Source organism: Grammomys surdaster, unplaced genomic scaffold (genome assembly GCF_004785775.1).
Source record: "Grammomys surdaster isolate TR1022 unplaced genomic scaffold, NIH_TR_1.0 66, whole genome shotgun sequence".
In the NCBI taxonomy this organism is placed as follows: domain Eukaryota; kingdom Metazoa; phylum Chordata; class Mammalia; order Rodentia; family Muridae; genus Grammomys; species Grammomys surdaster.
The window spans coordinates 6215416-6237648 of NW_021604568.1; the positions used below are offsets into that span (position 1 = coordinate 6215416).

The window sequence follows — 22233 nt, forward strand, 5'->3', positions numbered from 1 at the left end:
TTGATCTAAGGATAAAGCTCTGAAGCGACAGCCGCAGCGGAGACCCTGCCCGGAGTGCCCGCCCTCCCCTCACTTGAGAAGCTGCGGGAGGACAAACGGACCCACGGACAGAGCGACGGGCGCGGGCCCGCCCCGGACGCGTCGCCCGGGCAGCGCTGGGGGCAGCAGGCGCTCTCCGTTCTGCCTACTTCTTCCAATTCTAATCTTTTTAAAAGATTTTTTTTTTTTTGGAAAGGATCGGGATGGGTGGAGCAGAGGTAGAGAGAAATCAAGACTTGGCATTTTTCTCCTTCTCTCTCTCCTAATTTGCTGGAGGCCACCAGCCCTCCCCTTGGAGGAAAAAAAAAAATCCCACCAAAGGGAGGGGTGGAAAAGCGAGCTACAGGACCCTCGAGCGCGCTCCCGGACCCCTGTCCCCACCGCGGCCGCTGGGAGCTCAAGATGGCTGGGCGCTGAGGACGCACCCGGCCCGGCTGGCTCGGCCTGGCTCCGCCGCCGCCGCAGGCTGGCTCCGACCGCAGCCCGGAGCCTTCCAGGCCGGAGCAGAGGCCGAGAAGAAAAGAAAGTGGGGGGGGAGGGGTGGGGGGGCGAAGGGGGAGGGCCGGGCGGGGGGAGGGGAGGGCCGGGAGCCGAGCCTCCTGTTCATTAGCAGTTGAGAAAAATTCCTTTCTAGTTTGATCAATCCTTGTTTTCCTCAGCGCAGGCGAGGCGCCCGCCCAGCGCGGGGACAGGGAGTGGGGTCTCTCCGCGGCGGGGGCGCCCTGCGCGGGGCCTCCAGGGAGCGCAGAAGTAGCGACGAGGGGGTCAGGCCGGAGCACCTCCCGGGCTTCTCCCTCCCTCCCTCTCTGGTTGCCTTTTTTTTTTTTTCCACTTCTCTCCCTCCCCCTTCCGTTTCTATTTGTGAAGGGAGGAGGAAGGCAGAGGCGGGCTGGTGTCTCTGGCCGGGGACTGGAATTTCATCTGAATGACTGCCCCAGCGCGCACGCAGCGCCCCGGAGTCGGCCCGCCCGCGCCCTGCAGCCCGCAGCCGGCCGGCCAGCTGGGGGACGCCCGCGCCACGGCCCGGGGACCGCCGGCGCGCCTCGCTCGCCCGCTCCCGCTCCAGCCAGCCTCGGCGCGGCCGAACTAGCTTCCCGTGCCCCTCGGACCTCGGCCGGGATCCAGGCGAGGAAGGCGCGGCTCGCACCAGCCAGAAGGGAGCCACCGTCGCCGCCAAAGGAAGAGTGCGGCTACCCCGCTCGGTGCGCCGCGGGGCGCGCCCCGATGTCAGCCGCGGGGCCGAGCGCAGGCCGCGGGCCGCCGCTGCCCTAGCCGCGCTGACGGGGAGGCGGCCTGTTATATGGAATTTGGACCACGGCGCTCCCCTCCAGGGCTGGTGCCCCGGCCGCGGCCCTGGCGCAGCCCGTCGCCTCCCGCTAGCCACTCGCCAGAAGGAGGAGACGCAGCCGGCGGCGCGCGCGGCGCGAGGACCCAGGCTCCCTCCTCTGGGGGGCGGGCACGCGGAAGGCGCTGGTGACTGAGCGACTGGCGCGGCCGGCGGGGACCGGAGCTCCGGACTCAGTGGGTCCCCAGCTGTACCAGACGGATCCCCAGGGTTGGGGAGTTAGCGAGGTCTACCCGGGCCCCCTGCCCGCAGCCGCCATGGCGGAGAATTGGAAGAACTGCTTTGAGGAGGAGCTCATCTGCCCCATCTGCCTGCACGTTTTCGTGGAGCCGGTGCAGCTGCCGTGCAAACATAACTTCTGCCGGGGCTGCATCGGCGAGGCTTGGGCCAAGGACAGTGGCCTTGTGCGCTGCCCGGAGTGCAACCAGGCCTACAATCAGAAGCCGGGCCTGGAGAAGAACCTGAAGCTCACCAACATCGTGGAGAAGTTCAACGCCCTGCACGTGGAGAAGCCGCCGACGGCACTGCACTGCGTGTTCTGTCGCCGCGGCCCCCCGCTGCCGGCACAGAAGGTCTGCCTGCGCTGCGAGGCTCCCTGCTGCCAGTCTCACGTGCAGACGCACCTGCAGCAGCCCTCCACCGCCCGCGGGCACCTCCTGGTGGAGGCGGACGACGTGCGGGCCTGGAGCTGCCCGCAGCACAACGCCTACCGCCTGTACCACTGCGAGGCCGAGCAGGTGGCGGTGTGCCAGTACTGCTGCTACTACAGCGGCGCGCATCAGGGACACTCGGTGTGTGACGTGGAGATACGGAGGAATGAGATACGGGCAAGTACACAGAACGCGCGCGAACACACACACACTCACGCACGCACACACACACGCGGCCTGGGAGCCACCCATCCGCACAAGCTGACTCTTGTGACATTAGCCTAGAGGCCCCCTTCCAAACTCTTCCGTGAAAGTTTTGGGGGGCCAGGTCCTGGGGAAAAGGCCCCCGGCTGCTGGCCGCATTCTCGCACCTGCGCCCTTAGGATCCGTCCTGCAAGTCATTTATGGAATTGGGGGAGGCTGCTAGAAGTAGTTTTGAGTGTTGCTTTTTCTGTTTTGCGCAGCTCCCTCCCCCTGCATTGTTTCTGTAAGCTCTACGGGAAGTCACCAAGGCAGTGACCCCGGTCCTGCTTCTCCAGCTGCTGTTTATGTAATGAGTGTCCTGGTGCCGCTGCTGTGGCTGACATGATCCATGATGCTGGCAATACCAATGAGGAAGTAAACAAAAGCAGCCATGTTAGTTTTAAGCTCTATTGGAAACACACTGTGGGGGGGGGGGGGTTAGCTTCCGGAGGTAGAGCAGAACTCTGGCATCTAGTTGGGCAAGGCCTGGCTGTCCAGAGGAGTCCCGGCCTGTCAGCTCTTCCAGTCCGTCCTAGTAGACGCTCCCCAGGCTAAAGTTGCTCTATATACCTCTATATACTTGTATGCTGCCTGCGCCTGGCATGAACAAACCTTAAAGTATGTGTCTTCTTCACCCTGGGCTCTTTCCTCTCAGTCCTGCCCTCTTACACAGCCCTCCCACATTTGGGGAGGGGACATGGAAGACGGAAAAAGAATCCTGTGGGTTTAAGGTTGAGCCGCGTTGAAATCTGGTTTCAGGCAGCTGGCTCCCCTGGGCTGCCGGCTGGGTGATTACGAACCGCACCCCCTCCCATTGTATACACCCTGCTGCAGCAGCCAATGTCAAAACCGCCTTCCCCCTCTCAGGCCTCTGGGCCTAGCTAGGGAACTGGAGTGGGGCATACTTCCGTCCCTTTCACTGGAAGGGGGCTCCTCCCAGGTTCCTCTCGGGTCTCCTGCCTCTCTGGGTTGAGTCACACCGGAGGAAGGAGCTGATCTAAGACTGAGCCATCTTGAAAGCCCTTGCTAGGGGTCTTGTGATAAGGGATCGAGGTTGGGTTTGGTAGGACCAGGAGTGTGTGTTTAGGGTGGGGGCCCCTGGAGGCCAATGAGGCTGCTGCAGTATGAGGAAGCCGGGCCTGTCCAGAGTGTAGATGGGGGTTGTTTCCTTGGTGGTTGTGGGGGCTGGAGGGAGACAAGGAGGGGACCAATCTAAATGACTCACTGTTTAGCAATTAAAAACCACACAGATACAACCAACAAAAGGCAGAAGGGCCACCGCAGGCTGAGGGCGGGGATAACAAAATTTGCTGTATAATTAGTTTGCAATTGCATGGGCCAGCTCTGGGGTTTTGTGCCAGGAGAGGCCTCTGGTTTCTTAAAGGAAGTGTGGGGGATGGAGAAGTGGAGTCACTCCTCCCCACCAGTTGGAAAAGGCCAAGTCCTGGGGAAGCGGAGGAGCCCTGTGGTCCTCCTCCCGACTCCGGTTAGGCAGAGCCTACACTTTACCCAGTATTGAAGCTGCCTCTATTACTAAAGATAGTAGGGGTGGAGGCTGGGAAAGTCCAAGGAAAGGCTGGAGAGAAGACGGCTGTCCAATCTCTGTCCTGGGATTGACTGTGTAAAGGGGGGGGGGAGATAGGACTGAATGGAACAGTAGTGGAAGTGGTGTATTCTGTGTGTTTGGTGCACGTGCTAGGGATGTCTTGGCGGTAGAGATGGAAACTTAATTATATCTGGCTTGCTATTAGGAAGGCATCCTTAGATATGTGTGTGTGTCTCCATTCACCCTCAAATGGGTATGTCTTGCTTTAGGATTGGGAGGAAAGGGTGGCATTTGCTTATAGGAATGTACTTGGGGTTCCTTTCATCGGGGACAACTGAACTTTGTCAGCAGCTCAGTGATATGTGTGTCTGTTGTGTGCACACACACGCATGCGTGCATGTATGCATGTGCTCAGTGCCTATGGGGCAAGCTCAGAAATAGTGAGTTGCATTAGGGCCAGATGTGCAATTCTGTGAGCTCAGCACCTGTGCCCCAGGCTTATCTTCCTTCAGGTTCCTCACGTCCTATCTCTCTGGTGCCCCAGGCTTTAAAAAAACCTTTCAGTAGCCCCTTATCACTCAAGTAGAAGTCTGACTTATTGAATGCAGACGTAGGGCTCCCACCCTTGGGGAGGGGCTGGGCCCAGAGGAAGCTGACTAGAAAACCCTGCCTTCTCTTTAGGCTATCCAAGAGACTTTGCCTCAACCGGTTTTCTCATGCTAGGCCTGAAAAGGCCTTTGGTAGTGCTGCAGAAAAGGGCACCAGAACCACAAAAATAATCTATGTTCTGCTTGCTGTTTCTCACCTGCCCTCACAGTGGGTAAGGGTCCAGGTCACGTGGCCGGAAATAGTTAACATTGCTGAGCGTCCTGGGTGTGGTAACCCAAAACTTTAATCCCATCACTGAGGAAGCAGATGCAGGCAGATCTCTTGAGTCTAAGGCCAGTCAGGATTACATAGTGAGACCTTGACTCAAAAAACCCCAAGAATAACAACAAAAAACCTACCACCACCAGTACCACCATCTCCACCAACAAAACAACCACCACTTAACCCTTCCAGTAGCTGTATCTCCAAATACTCACAAGCACCCACTTTTGTGTGCTTGAGCCAGTGGCTTGGGTGTGGCATCGGGAAGGGGTGGTACTCGAGTTAGGCCTGTGCAGGCCAGGACATTGCCCCATTCTGCCTTTGAGAGGACTGGGTGCCAACCAGATGGGGCCTCAAGATCACTCACTGGGACATACCTATGCCCTCGGAGTGTTTTTCCTTTGGGCTGTGGGCCCAGGCTTGAGACATCCAGTGGGCTCAGGCCTAGCAATCCTGAATGTCAGACAAAATCCCTTCAAGCCTCTAAGTTTAAGAGTTCATCTTAGCGACAGGGGGCTGATGGAAGTTGGGAGCCCTCTTATGACCTTTCAACATAGAAAGGACCCAAGAGAAGTCACGGTCATTCGTGGGAGGGGCTTTGTAGATGTGCATACTTGAGCTTGCTTGGTTTGTGTGCTTCTGTGACCTGGAAGCAGGCTGGAGAGGTTGGCCTGAACCATGTACCTCACATCCTCCCTCCTGAGGAAAAGAGGTGTTCTCTGAGAATGCAATCCCACTGCTGAGATTTGTAGTTGCTTAGAGTGAAAGTACCCCATGCCTGTGCTGGCAGGAGAACCCTGTAGACTCCCGTGTGGAAGTGAGGCCTGGAGGTCTCTGGTAAGCTAGGGCTGGAGTTACAGCTTGATTCAGGGAGTTCAGACCCATCCTTCCCACTGCCAAAAGCAGACAGAGTGGGGAAACTCTGTGTGTGGGGGAGGGGGTAATGTGACCCTTGTCCTTTCCTTGATCATCCTGCGTCTTTAGAGAAGGAAGCCTGCTTTGGCTTCCTCCCTGGGACCTAAGAGAAGCCTCAGGCAGGTCCAGTCCCCTGCCTCTACCCCAGGATCCTGCTGACAGCCAGGAGCCTGTCATACATTCTCATTGATTGCTCTACCTGCCAGTTATGGACTCAGGGCATCTGTCTGTCTGTCCGTCTGTCTATTGTAACTTTTTTTTTCACATGAGAATCTCCAAGAAAGGATGTGTGCATGACTGACTTAATTGGCAGTACTTTCCTGTGTGGCTGTGGAGTGAAGGAGAGAGTATGCTCATGTGTTTATGTCTGTGAGGAAGAGTGGGTGTCAGGTGAGATGAGTGGGGCACAGGACAGGCTGTTTGGGCCTCACTGGTTATCCCTGCAAACTGAATTTCCTGTCCTTTATTTCATTCAGACTGCCACTTGCAAAGTGCTCAAACAGGTACTAGGTGGGCTGTGAACCTGCCAGGGGGCTTGTGACTTTCTTACCTGGGGATCTTTGGGAAGGGAGAGGAGGCTGGGATCTGTGTTAGGGTAAGCTATTGCCTGTGATGGGGATTGGGGGTAGCACAGAGCCCCAGTGGATGCTGCAGAGCTGGGGAGTGAGGAGAGTCTGGGTGGGCAGCCCCACTTGGGCCTCTGCCCTGGGCTGAGCAAGCAAGCCTGGCCAGCTCATCCCTGGCTCTGGGAAAGCCTTCCTCCCTGGCCTGCCTGGCATTCAAACCCAGACAAAGGGGGGCTTTCTCTCTCGCCTCTTTGTTCTGCTGCCCCAGAGGCTGCTCTGTGCGCAGCAAAAGCTAATTCGGCTCTGCAGCTGGGAAGCCCTCTCACACTGATGGCCTGTGGGGATGGCTAAGTCTTTAGCGTTCTCCTTGCCCTGGCGCCTGTGCCCACCACCCCTTATCCCTGCGTTTGTGGTTTCCCCAGCTTAAGGGTTCACATGGTAGCACTGTGGCAGGGAAGGGGGGCTTTCTCGAGGGGAGAGAAAAAATGCTTGTGCCATGCAGCCAGGTCAGATTTGATCTTGGGATAGAGGATTAGATGAGGAAGTAAGGGTAGGATAGTCTTGGAAGCTTGGGAAGAAAGTTCTACAAGGTTCTAAGCTGAATTGTGGAGCCCCTTTCTTATCCCCTCACTTTTACCCTGGGGGCTGCTGGAGCCAACCTCAGCCTTGCCTACAAACCTGGGGCCTGCCTCTGCCCTGGCCCTCAGCCCATTCTCCCCTGACCTACCTTCTCTTCAAGGTTGACTTGAGGGTTTATTATTATTTATTAACTTTTACACAGCCCTTACTCTCCAAACCTCACCCGCCTGCCTGGTCTAGTCTGGCAGCAAAATACCAACGGGGCCTAGCTGGTCAGGCTCCAGAGGAGTCTGAGATAGCAGGGTAGAAGAAGTTAGGCCCTATGAGTACCCCTCTTGGTTGGCTGGGCACTAAGACATGGAAGCATGTCTGAGATACATGGGCACTCTGGAGCCATGGAGAGCATGGGAGTTCACAGGCCCAATAGATCCCAGAATGCTGAGACCCAAAGAAACAGTGATCATGTCCCACAATTCTAGGCTTCTCCAGAGACCTTGGTCCCTCTAGACTAGACATGGTTTCACCTTTCACACACTTGATATGGGCCATAGTCCAGGACGCTTATGGGGAAGCCACTGGCAGTTTAAAAAGCCTCTACTCGGAATCAAGCTGAGAGATGGGGTTCAGCCTCAGCTGTGTTTTGCCCAAATGGGAAATGTGACTCCCTGAGAAGGTGGGGAGAAACTGGGCTAGAACAAGGTTGTTGGGAGTGAGGAGAGGATATGAGCCCCTGGTCCTCCAGCATCTTCCTGCTTCATTTGTTTGGTTAGTTTTTAGGGGTGTTTGTTTGTTTGTTTGTTGAGATGGAGTCTCACTATGTAGCTCTGGCTGTTCTGGCACCTGATACATCCACTCTGTAGACTTAGGCTGGCCTTAAACTCCCTGCTTCTGCCTCTCAAGTGCTGGTATTAAAGGTGTGCACCACCATGATTTTTTGGTTTGGTGGAGCCAATGCACCTGTGGTGGAGAGGCAGCAGTTGCCTCCTGCCAATCTCACTGGTGCTTGAAGTAGCACCTCTCCCCGTACCCCTGGGTGCAAGGAAGTTGTTGACGGTAGGGGCTTGCCTATTCTTGCCAGTCCTGAAGGTCTCATTGGTGAGCTTCCTTCCTCTTCCTGCCCTGTCTTCTCTTACAGCAGACCTGAAAAAAGGGGGTCTCTGAGGGGAAACCAGCCCCCCTACCTGTTGGGGTTACTGTCTTCACTGGGCCTTGGCTGGACCCAACCCCTTCCTGCAGAAAATTGCAGAATCTTGAAACTGAGGCCCGACACTAGCATCCCAGAGTCCCAGAGTAGGGATGCTTCTGGGAATGCCTGCGAGCTGTGGGCTGCGCAGGAGCTGGGGGGTGGATAGCAGTCATATATTCATGAAGGGCCTCAGTGGGGAAGCATCCTTCCCACCCAGGAGAAGTTAAGTTGGTCGGAACATTTGTCTGTGTGCCTCCTTCCCTCAGGCTGGTCTCCCTTCCTCATCTCTGTTCAGAGCCCTGGTCATCCATGACTTGGGCAGACAAACATGGAGTGGTGAGAACCTGAGCTATCGGATGGCCTGGACCCTGGTTTGGGGGTGCTTGGTTCAGTGTGACTATGAGCACACATGATGGGCAGCCAGCATGCTGGTTGAGCTCTATCTTTATATAGCAGAGGGGAGAAGGCCTCCCATTTACAGTGAAGCGTGGTTTTTTAAGTGTGTACGAATGGCATGTGTGTGTGTGTGTGTGTGTGTACTGTGTGTGCGCAGTGTCTGCAGAGGCCAGAAGAAGGTGTTGGAACCCCAGAAACTGGGGTTACTTACAGATGGTTGTGAGCCTTTGTTAACGCTGGGAATCAAACCTGGGTCCTATCCACCCAAGCGGCTAGTACTCTTAAGTGCTGAACTGCCGCTTCAACCCCCAGGAAAGTTTTAATGCATGCTCCTTCATTGTCTGGGGTCTCCAGACAACTGTAATTGGGTGTAAATGTGCATTCCAGGGACTCAGGGCCCAGGTTGCAGGGTGTGTGTGCTCAGGTGTGTATCTGGGCAGTCCTGTGGGCACCTCTGTTTCTACTCCATACAAGCTGTATTTATTGTCAATCTGGCCACTTTGGCTGACAGGGGCAAGGTCTGCTGGGTCAAACTCCAGGCTTTCTAGGCCTAGAAGGAGTGCCTCACCTTCACCCAACCCCTGCGTCTTGCTTCTTTGTTTCTTGGCTAGCAACCTCTCTAGAATAGAGTTGCCTGAAGTTTCTCATTGGCCTTGGTTTTCCCATATATAAAAAGGGTGGAGTGGCCGGGCAGCAGTGGCACACGCCTTTAATCCCAGCACTTGGGAGGCAGAGGCAGGTGGATTTCAGAGTTCGAGGCCAGCCTGGTCTACAGAGTGAGTTCCAGGATAGCCAGGGCTACATAGAGAAAACCTGTCTCGAAAAACAAAAACAAAAACAAAAAAAAGGATGAAGTGGTGAGGAAGGAACTGTTAGGAGCTTATCTTGAGGCAGGGGGTGAGCAGGGGTTATATGCCTTGTGCTCAACCCCTGGATGTTTCTGGAAACCTATTCAACAACAACCAGGTCCTCAGGCCTTTTTGAGGCCTGACCATGAAGAGAAGCAGAAGGCAACTGCAAAGCCTTTTGACACAGGGTCTCCCTTTGTAGCTAAGAATGACCTCAAATTTGTCCCTCAGTCTCCCCAGAGCAGAACTAAGGCTTGCACCGTCATGCCTAGCTAACAGCAATTCTTATTTTCCACCAGCACCCCTTTTTCTTATTTTCCCCCATCTGGTTCAGACTGGCCTTGAACTTATGGTGATCCTCCTGCTTCACCTTCATAGTGCTAGTACTTTGGGTATGTGTCACCATCCCAAGCCAAAGTTCAGTTCCTTAAGAGGGTTGAAATTAGTGCTGGGTGCGTGTCTTGGCACATGCCTTCAATCCAAACACTCTGGAGGCAGAGGTAGGTAGATCTCTTGTGAGTGAATTCCTGGACAGCCAGGACTGTTACACAGAGAAACACTGTCTCAAAAAACCAAAAAAGCCGGGTGGTGGTGGCGCACGCCTTTAATCTCAGCACTTGGGAGGCAGAGACAGGCGGATTTCTGAGTTCGAGGCCAGCCTGGTCTACAGAGTGAATTCCAGGACAGCCAGAACTACACAGAGAAACCCTGTCTCAAAAAACCAAAAAAAAAGAGAGGGGGGGTTTGGAATTTCTAAAGAAATCAGATCATAGTTTCTGAGTGAAATTCAAAGCACCAGAATGTGAGCTGAAGATGTAGGTCTGTTTAGAGCACTTGCCTAGCTTGTCCAAGGCCCTGGGCTCTATCCTCGGTGTCATAACACAACAGTAACAATAGGGGGCGGTAGCCCAGTGAGCGGATTCTAGGCTAGAGCTGCCACATGGCTTCCTGCAAGTGGCAACATTTTATGTACAATACTTGCTACATGTAGCTGTCCTTAAGCCCCTGAAATGGTGCAGGTGGAAACCTGGAGCTGTCCTCCATTTTTTCTCTTGGTTTTTCTGAGGCAGAGTCTTTCTACGTACTGGCTCTAGCTCCCAAAACTCCTGTCTCAACCTCCCAGTGCTGGGATTACAGGCCAATATTACCGTAGCTGCCTTACTTTATTTTTGTATTAACATCAATGTAAAAAGTGGCTGCTGTACTAAAGAACACAGCTACCCAGTAGAGCAGGATGTGACAGGCGACCAACCACATGATCAGGATAGGAAGGGACCTGCACCAACTCAGAACAAACAGGGTCATGGAAAGTTCCTCAGAGTTGGGCCTCAGAAAGCAGACAAAGGAGAGGGGGTACTGTTGGCTGGCAGGAAATATGACAGGAAGAATTGAAGTGTGCTGTGAGCCCAGTGCTGGGGGAGATCTGAGAAGCAGCCAGTCACAGGACCTCCTAAAGGCACATGGAGATCTTGGCCCAGGCAAAGATGTACTTACCTTACACAGCGGCTGGAAGCTGCTCTAAAAGATTGTTCCTAGCCATGCTGAAATATCTGAAAGGAGGCAGTCATGTTGGGTGGGGGAGGCCTTGTCTGAAGAGGTGTGTTTGTGATGGGGGAGAGGATTGTAGAAACAGGCAATTAGGGGCATTAGTTACCCTTGCAGAGGACCCACATTCAATTCCATTCCCAGGAGATCCAATCACTTCTGACCTCTGCCAGCTCCAGACAGGTACCTGGTGCACATAGACATGTGCAGGCAGAACACTCGTATACAAAATAAAATAAATATAATTTTTTTTTTTTTTGAGAGCTTGGAAAAGCAACTTGACCTGGCAGCAGATTGGTCTTGAAAGCAGCAGGGCCATTCTCTACTGGTCCTACTGAGGGGCTGAAGTACTTGACTCCTGAGGCCAGGGCTGTAGCCTCAGGAACAAGGAGAGGTGGCTTTGTTGCTGAACTATAGAATTAGGCAAATATAAGGCGAGCTCAAGGCCCTGTGTCACCTTGGAAGGCTGGATCTTAGGGTGCTCTACTCAAGATGGTACCCCCAGGGAAACGTTCCTGGCTTGGATAATCACAGGCCTCCTACCCCATAACCCTGGGATATGTCATCCATTAGCTTTACAACTTCAGAAATAAATACTTATTTTTTAATTATGTATATGTGTGCCTGCGAGCATTTGCGAAGGCCAGAGGAGTCAGAGTGCCCTGAAGCACCTGTGAGCTGCCTAACACAGTGCTGGGAACCTGACTCTGGATCTCCTGTAAGAGCAGTGGCCGTTCTTAACCACTGAACCGTCTCTTCAGCTCCATTGGCCAGATGATTGTAGCCAGGTTATAAAAGCTCTCTAGGCCTCAGTTTCTCCCGTTGTGAATGATCACAGTACAGTACTTACCTCATAGGTAGCTGGGGTGACTAGATGAACCCCCTTCTAGATATAATGAAACAATGGGTGCATAGAAAGCAGGGGCTGCAAGTACCTTGTGTGCAGAGCCTGCCCCTAGAAAGCTCAGGGCTTGAATACACATGGGAAGCCCCCTCAGGTTTCCCATTACTGAAAAGAGCTGGTCCTGGGGCTGCTTGAAGACCAGAGGAGGCTGCCTGGTAGAGATTTTAGGTCATCTTGAGTCAAAGGACCTCAGAAGAATCTGTTAACAAGAGGGAGATATGATGCTGGCTGGTAAGTTTGGAGCAGTACCCCATTCTGACACTGTTACTTCAACTGCCCCTACAGAAGATGCTGATGAAGCAGCAGGAGCGGCTGGAGGAGAGAGAGCAGGACATTGAGGACCAGCTGTACAAGCTTGAGTCAGACAAGCGCCTGGTGGAGGTAGTAAACCCTGAACACAGGTGGGGTGGTGGAGATGCAAGGTCTTAGGTGAATTCCTTAGGGGTCTTGAGTCGCTCTGTGCCAGAGCCACCTGTCAATCACTCACCTATCAGAATAGGAGCCCCATCGGTTAAGAGTGGTTGGCACACAGCCCAGTGCTATACATGGGGAGTTGGTGGGTCACACCTTACCCTCAGAAGTCAGGGGGCTCGAGGGTCCAGACCCTAGCATCAGAGCTGGAGTTGGGGTAGTGACATCAGCCCCAGATCGGTCACTGCTGATTGCCTGCCCATCCTTGTCTGTCTCTGCAGGAGAAAGTGAGCCAGCTGAAGGAGGAGGTGCGTCTGCAGTACGAGAAGCTGCACCAGCTGCTGGATGAAGACCTGCGGCAAACCGTGGAGGTCCTGGACAAGGCACAAGCCAAGTTCTGCAGCGAGAACGCAGCACAGGCGCTGCACCTTGGGGAGCGCATGCAGGAGGCCAAGAAGCTGCTGGGCTCCCTGCAGCTTCTCTTCGATAAGACGGAGGACGTCAGCTTCATGAAGGTAGGACTGGGGGCTCTGCTCCGCACAGCTCTGCTCCCTGGCCGCTTCCAGCCCAGGATGCTCACCTCCCTTTGTCTTTGGAGCCAGCTTGCATGGGCTAGACTCTGTCCAACTGCTCTTCCTAGTTCTGTGACAAGTCACAGATGCTTCCTGAGCCTTGACTAACAGTCCAGCATCCTTTAATGGTTTATTTATTTTATTTATATGGGTGCACCATAGCTGTCTTCAGACACACCCAAAGAGGGCATCAGATCTCATTACAGATGGTTGTGAGCCAGCATGTGGTTGCTGGGAATTGAACTCAGGACCTTTGGAAGAGCAGTCAATGCTTTTTTTAACCACTGAGCCATCTCTCCAGCCCAAAGATTCTTTTTTAAGCTTTGAAAACTAAAAGAAACAAATTTTGGCACCTAACTCATTTTAAAAAAAAGACTGGGTAGAACTGGCATGGGCAACGATCTCTCTGTTTCACATGGTAAGAAAATTCAAGCAGGGGCTGTGGGAGTATTGATGGGTTGGACAGGGATGTCCTGTTTAGATCATATGTGTAACATGATATGATGTGAACATCATCACTCACTTCTGAAATCCAGATTCCAAAGGCCTGTTGGAGTAGGTGGTGTGCACTGTTCATCCCAGCACTCAAAAGACAGAGGCAGATAGATCTCAGAGTATCAGACCAGCCTGCCTGGTCTACAGAGTGGATTCTAGGACATCTAGAACTACATAACAAAGAGACCCAGCAAAGGGCCTGTGGGACCCTTTCCCAGATATAACGGATACAAAGAAGAAACGGTGCCTGGACAGGAATGCGGCTCAGAGTGTACGGTTTGCCTAGAACACACGAAGTTCAGAGCTTGCTCGTTGTACTGTATACTATGCCCCATTGCCACACTCTCTTGTAATTCTCCACTGGGGAGTGGAGACAGGAGGATAGTTCAGGGTCATCCTAATGCTTAGTTCTAAGCCAGGATACATGAGATTCTGTTTCGAACAATCAACGGGAGCCGTGCCACTGCCATGATACAGCAGGCACTCAGTCACCAGAGGGCCTTTTCCACTGTCTGACCGTTCTTTCCTTCTCTTGTAGAACACCAAGTCTGTGAAAATCCTAATGGACAGGTGAGCTGATAGCCCCCAGTCCTCCAGAACACATCTGAGGGAGGACAGATAGGGCCATGCTCACTGGTGGGGAGGATGGGTGGGCTCAGGGGTGGTACCTCCTCACAGCAGATGCCCTGTCCACTGCCCCCAGGACCCAGACGTGCACGGGCAGCAGCCTCTCTCCCCCTAAGATCGGCCACCTGAACTCCAAGCTCTTCCTGAACGAGGTGGCCAAGAAAGAGAAGCAGTTGCGGAAGATGCTAGAAGGTGAGGTTAAAGCCTCTGGGCAGGGGTAAATGCCAGTACCTCCTCCAAGAGGCAGTCAGTATAGCTTAACACCGGCAACCTGTGTTCATATCCTGGCTTTGCCACTCCTAGCATGGGACCTTGGGCAAGTGGCATTACATGACCTTCCTGGGCTTCAGGTTTTTTTTTTTTTTTTTTCAGCTAGAATATAAAAATAGTAAACACCAACCAAGATATCACATATTTGGACTCTAGCGGTTCAAGGCCCGCACAGGAGAGGAGACCTGGGTTGTCTGGGTTGGGAGCTTCAGCAACATTTATTCCAAACTTTCCACAGGTCCCTTCAGCACGCCGGTGCCCTTCCTACAGAGTGTCCCCCTGTACCCTTGTGGTGTGAACAGCTCTGGGGCAGAAAAGCGCAAGCACTCAACAGCCTTCCCAGAGGCTAGCTTCCTGGAGACTTCATCAGGCCCTGTGGGCGGCCAGTACGGGGCAGCAGGCACAGCCAGCAGCGAGGGGCAGTCTGGGCAACCCCTGGGGCCCTGCAGCTCCACACAGCACTTGGTTGCTCTGCCAGGTGGTGCCCAGCCAGTACACTCGAGTCCCGTGTTTCCCCCTTCGCAGTACCCCAATGGCTCTGCCACCCAGCAGCCCATGCTTCCCCAATATGGCGGCCGCAAGATTCTCGTCTGTTCTGTGGACAACTGTTATTGTTCTTCCGTGGCCAACCATGGCGGCCACCAGCCGTACCCCCGATCCGGCCACTTCCCCTGGACAGTGCCCTCACAGGAGTACTCCCACCCTCTTCCACCCACACCCTCCGTCCCTCAGTCCCTTCCCGGCCTGGCAGTCAGAGACTGGCTCGACGCTTCCCAGCAACCTGGCCACCAGGATTTCTACAGGGTGTATGGGCAGCCGTCCACCAAACACTATGTGACAAGCTAACGCCAAGCAGGCAATGGACGCTGGGGACCCTTCCCCCCAGCCCCGGTGGCTCGGGAATTATGCATTCAGAGACCGGCCCTTTCCACCCTTCTCTCCTCCTTTCTTCTCCATTCCTCCAGGTCATTTCTTTTTGGATTATGTTTTATTTAGGGTCTTGTTTTGATTTTTTTTTTTTTAATTATTCATCTCCTGGATGAGGAGGTGACAGTGGGAAGTGGCCTGGGCAGGGGCTGCAGGTGGCCCTGGAGTTGGGACAGTATCTTAACTCAAGGCACTGGGCTCTTTATCTTTCTTTTTAAAAAACAAAAAACAACAACAAAAAAAAATCCTACTCCCTTCCCTTCATACCCCCCATGGCTGGAGGAAGCCTTGGTGCCACTCCTTGCTTACCCTGGGAGGCGGCCCAGTCCGCTAGCCTATTTCTTCTCTCTCCACTGTTTCTTCTGGGCAGTTTGATCACTGGTGGAGAAAAGAATGACCTATAGATTGTGGAGGGGTTTGTTTTGGTTTGGTTTTTTAAATTTTTGTTTTTAGACCAAGAATGATTTCTTCTACTCGACATCTTCACAGCCGGAGTTCAGGGCCACATCCCAAGCAGCCTTGGCGCCTGAGCGGAACCCTCAAAGCCAGGAGCCCCATGTCCGGGAAAAGCTGAAAAAAAAAAAAGAACTTTGCCAATGATAGTGACCACAGCGAAAGCAAATAATAATAATATTAATAATAATAAAGAGAAATAAAAGAAATAATGAATAAAATCAAGAGCACAGCACTTGTTAAGGTCAGTCGGGGAGGGGCTGCCCAGATTTGGGTCCTTACCTGGATCTTGACAGCAGCTTCCTATAAGTGAGTACTTATCTGAATCATGGACTTCCTGTCTAGAACACACTGAAATCCAGTCTTCTAATAAACATGATGGCGCAGTCTTGCCTGTGCCTTGCCTCACCACTGGCCCTCTTAGGCCTAGAATCTTTTGACATTGGTATGGGCAGGGCTCTCTGAGGCTACCTCAGCCCTCCTGTCCTGGTTTCTGTCATCCTGGTCTAGACAACTCCAGACCGGTAAATATCACTTCCTCAGGCACCAACTATATAACCTTGGGTTCATTGGATAAGTACTTGCTGGAGGCCTTCCAGACCTGGCCCCATGTGACACAGACCCCTGGCATCTCTATGAGGTCCTGCCAGTGTTCTAGCTAAGATAGGTGAAGGGGGAGCACCTTTGAGTCTTGCAAAGTTTACCTGCCTTTTAACCACAAGTATTAAGCACATGCTATGCTAGGTGCAGGGCTATGTATCTGCTTGCTATATACAGGGCTGCAGACTCAAAACAGGCCCTGTTCCGAGGAGAGGGGCCACTGGACTCCCTTTAATGACTTGGGACTTTGGCCCTGGAAGGGATAAAAGGGGTAATAGGATTAAAAGGGGGGAGGGAGCTAGATCAGAAAAACCCAGGAGTTTGCATTCCTACATCCAGTGGTGATCAGAGACCCCTGGGGTTTGAGAAGGGCTGTCTGATACATGGGGCCTCCTTGAGGAGTGCTGGAATACACCTAGACCATCCTGGCCTGAACTAGAGATTACTTTTAAGCCCTATTAAGCACTGGGATTGCTGGCTGGCTCTCGATTCTGGAAGGTTCTCTGCTCAGCTGTCTGGTTAGTTGATTGGTTGCTTTTAAAGCTGGTTTCTGTAGCCCTGACTGATCTGGAACTCACTCTGTAGACCAGGCTAGTCTGGAACTCAGATCCACCTGTCTGCCTCCGGAGTGCTGGGATTAGATCAGCTGCTTGTTTTGCATGCACCTCTTAAAGTGAACCTGTACCTTTTTTCCAAACTAGAAGGAGGCAAATCTTCGCTGGTACATAGTTCTTTCTCTCCTTTTTCCTCCTGTTTACTGTGGAATCGGGAAACCTGATACAATATGGGCCATAATGTTAGCCCTTTGTGAGCTGCCTAGGCCTTGGTGACTTCCGGTAACTGCACCTCCGAAAAACAAGTTCCAGTTGGGAAGTCATTCCCCCGTAGCCTAGCAGGCTGTTCAAAAGAAGGGGAATGGGGAATTTAGAAGCTTGTATCATGGCTTCCACCACCCTTGGTTGGCTAGAAGCCAGAGCTTGGAGTTAGGACAAGCCGCCCAGGTTCCTGCACCTGTTTGGGGCCAAGGGGAGGGGACAGATGTCTGAGACAGGTGGATACCGGTGGGCAGATAGACACTTTTACAATGTCGGCTCTTCTCACCGACTAGTTTGTCAGGAGCCCTGGTGCATTCTCCATGCCAAGAGCTGGAAGCCAAGATGCAGAGCTGCCTAATTTCTCTCCTACTTGCTCCAATTTGTTTTGGCTAATGGGAGGGGCCCTTTCTCCAGGTGCATTAACCAGATCGAGGCCTCGAGAGACACCGTAGAGGAGAAGTTAGACTGGAACCCCACCCCCAGCCTCCTTTGAAGCCCACCCCGGCAATCAGCTACACAGCTGTAGAGCCTGTTTGGGCAGCCGGAGAAACCGGGAAAACTCCGTCCAGCTGTCCCGAGCTACCCAGCTGTCCTGGCTCCGTAGAAGCAGCTGTCACCTACCTCCCAGCAGAGTGAGGGGCAGAGCCCCCCAGAAAGGGCTTAAGTACCGCCCCTCCTGCCCCGCCCCGGCCTGCTTAGGAAAGCAGGGAGGAACTTTTCTTATGGTTACCTGGAAGGGCAGACAGAGGCCTTGTACCCTACAGGTGCACTGTCCTCTAGGCAGACCCCTGTGCCCCTCACCCCTTCTCGGAGGCCACCACGCCTCCCCTTTCCAGGAAGTGCTGGGAGACAACAGCTTTTTCCCCACTACCCCACAGAAGGGGGCGGCAGCTTCTGTGGCCCAGATGTGCAGCGCCCGAGAGGAGGCCACCCGGCAGGGTAGCGGGGGGGGTGTGTGTGTGGGGGAGGTGACGGGGGTGGGTGGGAAGGGCGGTTTCCTCCACTACCCAAGCCTGTCGGGCTCTTTTATGTCACAGCCCTCCCCTGACCTAGCCAGAGCCAGCAGCTGGGCAGGCTCCCTCCCCCTCCCGCAGCCTCTCCCAGCTGTCTTTGGGGTGGGGCTGGGCAGCTGGAGAACAGCTGCAGGGCAGGGAGGGGGGGCAGCCCCGCAACTGCCGGAAGCATCTCTATGCTTAGGAGGGAGATGGACTGAGGGCAAGAAGGGTTGGTGAGAGTCTCCGCTCCATATCCCAGGGTATTTGACCCCCAGACCCCAGATTTTTAAATGCAAAACACAAAACCTCTCCCCACTTCGCATGCCCAGGGCACCCTGTGAAGGGTCATTTGAGTGACATCAGCATCTTCCCTAAGTGAAGACCCTTGTCTTTTTAACTTCACTTCTGAATTCCTCCCAAGCCCTGTTCACACCCTCCCACTCAGAGCCCAGTCATCAAACCGGATCTCAGTCACCTTCATCTTCTCCCCAACTGGGAAACCATTGGTTAGCAACTTCAGGAGGGTACCTAGCCCCTGGGAGATTCCCTACCAGACCTCTACATCCAGTAAATTCTGGGAGAGGAGAATTAGCAGGGAGAGAACTGTTGAGACTCTGCTTTATCAGTAAGGTTACCAGGAATGCAGAGGACAAGGAGGTAGAGTCTATAAACCTAGCGACTCTTGGTTACAGTCCTGGAGGGTGTTCCTGCCCTTCATAACTGGCCTGGTGGAGCTTGTAGCACAAGATGGCGATTGAGGATCCAGCAGGGTCTACACAACCAAACAGGACAAAACAATAAAGAGGGAGGGCTGGGCAGGGGCTCAGATCTTAAATCCCAGCAGGGGAGACAGAGGCAAGCAGATCTGTGAGTTCCAGGCCAGCCTGGTCTACAAAGCGAGTTCCAGGACAGCCAGAGCAGAAGAGAAAAACCTTGCCTCAGACAGACGACAGACAGATAGACAGACACAGAGGAGGGCTACCAGGCTAAGGAGGACACTAGAATCCTGACACTGATCTAGAATCTTCTGAATCTTCCCTCTTTTTTCCATTTTACTCTATTTTTGGCTTTTTGGGATGGGATTTCTATGTGTAAATCTCACTGTTCAGAAACTCTCTCTGTAGATCAGGCTAGCCTCAAATTCACAGATCCTCCTGCCTGAGTCTCCCACCATGCCCAGCTTTCATTTTGTTTTGTTTGAGACAGTCTCTGAGGCGCTGGCCTGGAGTTCACTACGTAGACCAGCATTTGTCTCCAACTTGTGAAGATCTTCCAACCTCTGCTAACAGATTCTGGTGCTAGGATCACTGGTGCATGTCACCATGCCCAACTCTTTCTCTTTAGGGAGACAGGGTCTCTCAATGTTCAATCTAGGCTGTCCTTAAATTCACAGTTCCTCTTGCCCACCGCTTACCAAATACTAACAGAACAGGTATCCATGACCTCACAGGGCTGGAGCTGGTTCCTTAAAGTTAAGAAGGGCAAGTTGCCCCGGTGCCTTCTACTCTGAGCAGAAATGTCAAGGTGAAGGCCTTGAATCCGGGCTCTTTAAAGAGCTATCATTCTAGAATTTTCTTTGGAGGCGAGGACAAACAAGGAACACCTCAGGAAGTGCTGTAGAGGCAGTTAAGGTTGAAAGGTGAGAAAGGAGGGCATCAAGCCAGAAAGGCCTGGCCCCAAGAGCAGTCAGCTCTTCCTTATGTGTTTCTTTCTCCCCAAAGCCTCTCTTCCCCTTCAGGGCAGGATGAATTCCACCATGCAGAGACCTAAACACTCTAAGATCAGGGCAAGATGGATTCCAGTAGTCTTGAGGAACTCATCTTGGCAAACAGCTGACAACCATCTCCCATGTGGAAGACATCTATCTCTTCCCTGGACCTGTCCCGGAAGGCCTAGGGCTACTTTTGGCCAGGCAGTGGACTTACCTCAGACCTCTGGACCGAGGGCCTTTGCCTGTTCTCTCCACAGGAGACCAGTTTTCTTTAATTGCTGTGTGCTTAATTTCTTTTAACTGCAGCAAACTAGGCTGTTTATGACTTCTCCTTGTGTTAGATCTTCAGTAATTGGGTCTTTCTTGCAAAGGAACCCATCTGCTGTGTGCCCTGGGTTAGTTTTCATTATTTACATTGAGGTAACACAGGGGTGACATGTGGGATGACTTGCCATTTATACAGTGGAGGTGAGGGGTGACAGGCACCGTCTCAAATTGCATGTCAGAACTGGAATAGGGGGACGGTTTCCAGGAGCCTAGTGTTAAGAGCGATGTGGATTTCTGGTCTACCTAGGGGGGAGAAACGGCAGGGAGTCATTTGACATACGGATGTCCTGTTTGTCAGTTGATGTTGGTATCAAACACTGTTCATATGCGTCCCTGCTGCAGGGCACCAAACAGGAGTAGGCATGGATGCAAGTGGACAGCTTGTAGCCTAACGGAGATCGACCAGTGACCCATCCCTGGTAGCTGTAGCTCCCTAGGTTTTACCCATTAAACCATATACTTAGGGTCAGTCTTCCAACAGTCCACATGGTCCCAGGTCCCAGTGGCTTTGGACTTCAGACCCTTCCTTCTCTGTCGCATCAAAGGTTCATTCCTCCATGTAGCCCGGCCGGCCTCATTTCTGTAGGATGATGGAGGAGTAATGAGATTTGTTTGTGAAGTGCCAGATCTGGTCTGGCCTAGCCAGCTTGCACGCACTGGAAGCCATTGTAGGCTCCTGCTCCTTTGGGCTAACCTTACCCCTGTGCATGTTGTTGCCTTCCTTCATATTCTAATTGTGATTCATACAGCTAGAGAGACAGAGAGACGGCCGCGTGATTCAGAGCATGTAGTATTTGTACTCTAGCTCCAGGCCAGAGCCTCTGCACATATTTATACACAATTTAAAGAAGAAAATAAATAAAACAAAGAAAAAGCCTGGTGATGGTGGTGTACACCTTTAACCCCAGCACTCTGGAGGCAGGTGACTCTCTGTGAGTTTGATGCCAAACTGGACCACAGAGTGAGTTCCAGAATAGCTAGAGCTACACAGAAACACTATCTCATTTAAAAAAAAAAAATCTAATTGTAGTTTACAAGTCAGGGTACAAGCTTTAGGGCTTACATTTCCAGCTAGGATATGACTGTCTGTGGAAACGTGTAATATTAGTCATCTTTGATGTCTCAGAGTCTCACACTGTGTCTTTCGTCCATTCATTCAGGCAGCCAGCCAGCCAGCAAATAGCTGCTAAGTTCCTTTTGGTCTTGGGCATCAGTGTTAGAATGCCACTGGACATGACCTCTGCCCATCTTAGAGTTGATAATCTAATGAGGAAGAGGCAGATGACAACAGTAAATAAATAATCATGGGTTAGTGGCAAATACCACAAAGGAAAACCAAAGTGAGTGGGGGTGGGGCTATGAGAAGGGGCAGGGGTCTGTAGGTTCTTACACAGGGAGATGGGACGGTAGGCTTTACTGAGAAGATAAGCACTGAGCAGAAAACTTGAAGAATACCGGACAGTGGCGGCTCACACCTTCAATCCCAGCACTTGGGAGGCAGAAATGGGTGGGCCTCTGAGTTTGAGGCCAGCCTGGTCTACAGAGCAATTCCTAGGATAGGACAGCCAGGGCTAAGCAGAGAAAACACTGTCGAAAAAAGAAAGAAAGAAGGAAAGAAAGAAAGAAAGAAAGAAAGAAAGAAAGAGAGAGAGAAAGGACGAAAGGATGAAAGGAAGAAAGGAAAAGAAAGAAAGGAGAAAAAGAAAAGAAAACTTCAAGAATGTGTGTATGTGAGGGGCAAATCCAGAGCTATTTGGAACAATAGCAAGCAGGGTGGGCGGGAGGAATGAGCGCTGCTTTCCGGCAGAAGAAGTTCACTTCAGGAAGAGTCAGGGGGTGAATGTGGTTGGAAGGACTGAGGGAGGAGCAGGGTAGTGAATGATGAGGTCATCCAGGCGGTGAGGGAACTTGAGGCCACTGTAAGAGCTTTGCTTCTGCTCATGAGATACTTGTTCAATGAGTCAGGGCAGGAGGACCAAGTTCCTACCTAAGCAGGGTAGCCCTCAGCTCCTAAGCAGGTGGAGCTCAACCACGTCCTAAAGGAGAGAGAAGAGAGAGGCACGAAGGAGAGAGAGGTTTGCTTCTGGAGCAAGTGTGGGAGTTCTAATGGAGGGCAAGGAGGAGAGCTACTTTAGAATATAGGGTCTGTGTGGAGTCCGAAGTCAAAAGTCCGTACAAGAAGAAATGAGCCAGTGGTGGTTTGTGCCTGTAAATCCAACACTTTCTGTAATGACACAGGATTGGGGGATTGAAGCCAGCCTGGGCAATATATGGAGACCTTATTTCGAAAGAGAAGAAGGAGGAGGAAGAAGAGGAGGAGGAGAAAGGAGAGGAGGAAGAGGGAGAGAGAAAGAGAGAGAGAGAGAGAGAGAGAGAGAGAGAGAGAGAGAGAGAGAGA

General features: G+C 52.7%; 2 protein-coding genes across 2 annotated transcripts; both read left to right on the forward strand.

Annotated features, from left to right (window-relative positions):
• The first annotated feature begins 242 nt into the window (after positions 1-242).
• On the forward strand, positions 243-1520 carry LOC114626016 (bcl-2-binding component 3-like). Its single transcript, XM_028773390.1, has 3 exons — positions 243-257; positions 699-803; positions 978-1520. The coding sequence occupies exons 1-3, from the start codon at positions 243-245 to the stop codon at positions 1518-1520; spliced, it is 663 nt and encodes a 220-aa protein (XP_028629223.1).
• Positions 634-15795, forward strand: Trim8 (tripartite motif containing 8). Its single transcript, XM_028775858.1, has 6 exons — positions 634-2211; positions 11918-12013; positions 12325-12558; positions 13649-13680; positions 13814-13929; positions 14246-15795. The coding sequence occupies exons 1-6, from the start codon at positions 1642-1644 to the stop codon at positions 14851-14853; spliced, it is 1656 nt and encodes a 551-aa protein (XP_028631691.1). The 5' UTR covers positions 634-1641; the 3' UTR covers positions 14854-15795.
• The last annotated feature ends 6438 nt before the right edge of the window (positions 15796-22233 follow it).

Excerpts from the sequence above, each read along its gene's own strand:
- LOC114626016 (XM_028773390.1), top strand. Across the intron at positions 804-977 it reads GCAGAAGTAGCGACGAGGGG|CGCGCACGCAGCGCCCCGGA; the intron begins GTCAGGCCGGAG and ends TGACTGCCCCAG.
- Trim8 (XM_028775858.1), top strand. The coding sequence starts at position 1,642 with ATGGCGGAGAATTGGAAGAACTGCTTTGAGGAGGAGCTCATCTGCCCC. Across the intron at positions 13,681-13,813 it reads GTGAAAATCCTAATGGACAG|GACCCAGACGTGCACGGGCA; the intron begins GTGAGCTGATAG and ends CACTGCCCCCAG. Across the intron at positions 13,930-14,245 it reads GTTGCGGAAGATGCTAGAAG|GTCCCTTCAGCACGCCGGTG; the intron begins GTGAGGTTAAAG and ends AACTTTCCACAG.